Source organism: Carlito syrichta, unplaced genomic scaffold (assembly GCF_000164805.1).
Source record: "Carlito syrichta isolate Samal-C Ts95f unplaced genomic scaffold, Tarsius_syrichta-2.0.1 Scaffold309722, whole genome shotgun sequence".
Classification (NCBI taxonomy): domain Eukaryota; kingdom Metazoa; phylum Chordata; class Mammalia; order Primates; family Tarsiidae; genus Carlito; species Carlito syrichta.
In genome coordinates this window covers 115,840-120,604 of record NW_007253818.1, presented here as the reverse complement: position 1 = coordinate 120,604, position 4,765 = coordinate 115,840, and the positions used below count along the sequence as shown (strand labels likewise).

General features: G+C 49.4%; 1 protein-coding gene across 1 annotated transcript in view; it reads left to right on the top strand.

Moving 5' to 3' along the window:
* Positions 1-3,886: 3,886 nt before the first annotated feature.
* Positions 3,887-4,765, top strand: part of LOC103270066 (ribose-5-phosphate isomerase) — a 34,938-nt gene continuing 34,059 nt past the window's right edge. The window contains exons 1-2 of the mRNA XM_021717379.1: positions 3,887-4,048; positions 4,443-4,736. Coding sequence (XP_021573054.1) covers positions 3,887-4,048; positions 4,443-4,736 — 456 coding nt within the window. The remainder of the gene's footprint in view (positions 4,049-4,442; positions 4,737-4,765) is intronic.

Sequence of the window (4,765 nt, the reverse complement as noted above, 5' to 3'; positions counted from 1 at the left end):
CCAGGTGGGTCTTGAACCTGCGGGCTCAGGCAATCCACTCACCTCGGCCTCCCAAAGCACAGGATTACAGGCTGAGCCACCGAGCCCGGCATATTTATGACTTTAAAGAGAAAGGGCATTACCTGTGTGGTTTATTCAAAGTTCAGGCTATATCGGGGGTGGAGTGGGACAATTAGTAAGTCCCCACAGAGGTGCTTCTATTAGTTTAAGGTTTGTTCCTAGAATCCTTGAAGACTTATATACCAGCTTCACTTACAAGTAGCAGGACCATGAGTAAGTGAGGATGTTTTCATGCCAATGGTGATGATAGTAGGATTAAATGCGATGTCTTTAGGATTAAATGCGATAACGTTTGCAAAGCATTTAGCATGGCACCTGGCATTATTATCAATAATTATGCAAATGGAAAGTGTCACTGGAACACGATGCTCATACTATCCCAAGTATCAGCATAGTCTTCACCCTTAGGGACTGTCAGTGGGAGTTCAGAATGGCCGTGAGACTCACTGGACATCATTTGCAGCCTAAGAATTAAAAGGGGATCAGAAATGGAGAGACAAATGCAATGGAGAAAAGAAAAGAAAGAAGGAGAAAACAAAGAGGCACAGAGAGGTGGACCTCTGTAGAACACTGGTCACCCCAGAACAGTGAGCCAGGTGTGGTCCATTCTATGAACAATAGTCTCTGCCATCAAAGGGCTTGTATTTTTTTATTTTTTTAATCAGAATTTCACTCTGCCACCCAGGCTGGAGTGGAGTGGCATGATCACAGCTCACCAAAACCTTGACCTCCTAGGCTCAGGTGATCCTTCTGCCTCAGACTCCCAAGCAGTTGGGACTACAGCCACCTTGTCCAGCTAATTTTTTGATTTTTTTGTAGAGACAAGGTCTCACTGTATTGCTTTTACCTGGTTTGGTCTCAAACTCCTGGGCTCAAGTGATCCTCCTACCTTGACCTCCCAAAGTGCTAGAATTACAGGCTGGTCAAGACTTACAGTCTTTTGAGAAGAGCACAAAGCAAGATGGCTACGACAGAAGAAGGTGTAGGTGATTGAGAGCACAGAAGAGTAGACAACCCAACTAGGATTGGGGTTCAGGGTTGTGGAGTTACAGCTTGACTGAGTTCTTTAAGCCCACTGCACAGAAAAGCCAATACACTGAGAGAACAGCTGCTGAAGAAGAAAAATAGTTAGTCACAGGGCAGCTAAGCAGGAGGACTGGCAATACTTCTCAAATCTGCCACCCTGGGAACTCAGAGGCTTGGGTTTTTAAGGATAATTTGGCGGGCAGGGGAGGGAACTAGGACTGCTGATCAGTTGGAGATAAATTCATAGAGGTGCAGAAAATGTCTTCCTGGGGGCTGGGGTCAGTTCCTAGGAGGGGGTGGGGGTCACAGGACTGAGACAGAAAAACAGGAATTAAGCAGGAAAGTTGACTTCAAGGGTTTTATCTTAAGTAAGCAACTGCTTGCCATCTCTGTTTCTGTAAATATGCTGTAAACAAGCAGCTACATGCCATTTTCCTTAACTGCAATCTGTTTCTGTAAACACACTTTATTACACCTCATGTAGAAGTGTCCATAAAAATGTCTGCTTCAATGCTTGTTGTAGAAGTAGAAGTAACCGTTCTGGGTTTTGAATTTAAAATTGCAAACCCACCAACGGCAAACCCATGTATGTTGTAACCAAAGAGCTCTATAAAAGCAGCTTGAAATTGAGGGTTGGGGGCTCAGGTTTTGGGAGGCTACCTCACCTGAGACTTCTGGAATAAACACCTTCAATTCTCCTCTCAGTCTCCAGCGCCTGTTCTGAGTGTCTTCATCCCTGTTCCAGGTGAGTGGCTGCAGTTGCTGTTATGGGACCAGCTGAGTCATTTCCTCGGTCTGCGTCATGGGTGCTGTGGTCTGCTCCTTAGAAGGTCCAGTCTGAAAATGATCTCAAGGACTAGTCTTAGGCTTTTGTTATCTACAGGATCAATTGGGGACTTTACAAATCTTGTGACCACTGGTTCTGTGGTTCAGGGGTTATGTGACTCCAGAGTCTAAGCAATCAGGGAACAATGGCTGGATATCATTAGACTATGAAAGGTATGCAGGAGGGGAGATCCCTAGTTATCAAAGCTGTTCACACCCTTTGGCTAATCCAACTTCTGGAGGCCAAGGTCTGCTTGACCTAAGGGCTCACTGTTTTTTGTTTTTTTTTGAGTTGGAGTCTCACTTGGTCGCCCAGACTGGAGTGCAGTGGCCGCTCCCGGCTACCGCAGCCTCGCCTCCTGGGCTCCCGCCATCCTTCTGCCTCAATCTTCAGAGTAGCTGGAATTACAGGCACGCGCTACCACGCCCGGCTGATTTTTTGATTTATTGTAGAGATGAGGTCTCACTGCCTAGGTGGGTCTCAAACCCACGGGCTCAGGCAATCCACTCACCTCAGCCTCCCAAAGGTGCGGGATTACAGGCTGAGCCACCGAGCCCGACTGGGCTCACTGTTTTTTAAGAGAAAATAAGCTCATCAATCTTGAGGGCAGCACCCCCCCACTCCATGAAGAGAATCATGCAGAAGAAAGAAAAGGTCTAGGAACATACAAAATTTAGAATCTTTTGGGTTTTTTTGCGTCAGAGTCTCACTCTGTCGCCCAGGCTGGATTGCAGTGGCATGCTCACGGTCACCACTGCCTTTACCTGCTAGGCTCAGGGGATCCTTCTGCCTCAGCCTTCCAAGTAGCTGGAGTCACATTAGCTGTCATGCCTGGCTAATTTTTTGACTTATTGTAGAGATGAGGTCTCACCATGTTGCTCAGGCTTGTCTTGAACTCCTGAGCTAAAGTAATCCTCTTGCCTCTACTGCCCAAAGTGCTGGGATTACAGGCACGAGCCACGTGGTGCCTGGCTAAAATTTAGAATCTCATAACAAATGTAACTGTATGACCTTACAATTAATCTTACAAAGGAGCTTTGTTGGAATCTCACTATCATCCAGACTGGAGTGCAGTGGCACAATCACAGCTCTGCAGCCTCAATCTCTTGGGTTCAGGGCGATCCTTCTGCATCCGCCTGCCTAGTAGATGGGACTACAGGCATGTGCCACCAGGCTCAGCCTATTTTTTATTTTTTGTAGACCCAAGATCTCACTGTATTGCCTAGGCTAGTCTCGAGCAACCCTCTCTGCTGGGCTTCCCAAAGTCCTGGGATTACACGTGTGAGCACCGTGCTGGCCTTAACTTTACAATAGGTTTTCACAAAGGTGGTCTCAGTTTGAAGATGAGTCTCTGAGCAGACAGACGGGACGTTACCAACAAGGACGAGAAAAACAAAGCTCACATGTTTTTACGGACTTCCAGGGGTCAGCAGTCGCTTCTTCACTGGCACAATGAGAGGAACAAGAACTCCTCATTTCTTACTCTTTGAAAGGACAGACGGAGAGTGGGAAGCCATTTTTCATCTTGTTCTTAAACACTGACACAATGGTGAGAAAGTAGAAGCTATGTTTTAGAAAAATGCATATTTTAGGAAAAATTAACCTTGCCGACTATGTCTTTTCAGAAACACAGACTTCCAGGTATCAAAGGTATCTCATAGTGGCAATCAAGCTCGCCTAGAGTAAAGGGAATTTGCAAAGGCCTAAGACATCATGCTTTGGGCAAGGATAGTAGAAGTCATGAAACTTGTAATTGCAAAAGTTATGACCGCTCAGAGGGGGAGCAGGCAGGGATTCAATCTTATGGTAAATTGGGCACTATCTACAGGGAAGCCAAGGATCCCCCGGAGTCATCCACTGGGAATGTCTAGGAAATAAGGGGAAGTGCACCCTCCATTAGCTCTAAGGAATGTCATTCGGGAAGGTGCAGGGGCATTAGAATCCTTGTCACACCCTTCTCTAGAGGCTACAGTAATGTGGGCGGAAATCAATGGGTCTCTGTCACAGGATCTCCAAAATATCCACAGGTGGTCGACAAGGAAGTCACGGCAGTCACGTCTACCTGACTGCAACATCTCCAGGGGAAAGGATTTAAGCCAGGACTCGGGGGGCTACGGTGCCACACTCACCCAGAGTGTAGGCCCGCTCCCTGTCTGTGGGGTGCGAACTTTTCTTAAATAAATCTTATCTTCCTTCACCTCTTTGCGTGCTGCAATTCTTCGCATTGCTCGGATCTCCGGGTTGCCAGCGCGCAACACCTCGGGCACGCCGGCTCCGGCGGTGCTGCGCCCTGGCGCCTCCCTCTCCATCCATCCACCCTCACCCTATCCGTGCCTGACACTGGTCTCGTCAGCAGAAAACCTCAAAGGTTCAGAAGAAAGGAGGACTCCGTTAAGTGCAGTGACAGTCCTTGCTGGTCGCCAAGAGCAGTAGGGCTCTGCAAGGGACCCTCGCGGTGCAACGCAGGCTCGACACCACAAAGCGCAGACGTCTGAGGCGGGGGTTCCCAACCTGGGGTCTCGGTCCGCAGGCACATTGGACAGACTTCCGCGGGCGCCGTGTCCCAAGTGCGTCCCTTCCGTCACCCCGGGAAGGGTCGCCACAGCCACAAAGCAGCCACCCCACGCTCACGTTCTCATGTCGGGAAAAACAAAGGCGTCCAGTCAGACAGCTCTTCTCTGGACGACCCCGGGACTCGCCCAACGCAGCCCCGGAACCCCGCGGAAGGCGCCAACGCGCCGAGGCTCCCGCCGACAGCCGCACGTACGACGCGACGCACCGGCCCGCGCCCGGCGTTTGCGCCCCGGCCGCGGAGCATTATGGGGTCGGTAGTTCGGACCGGGCGCGGGGCCG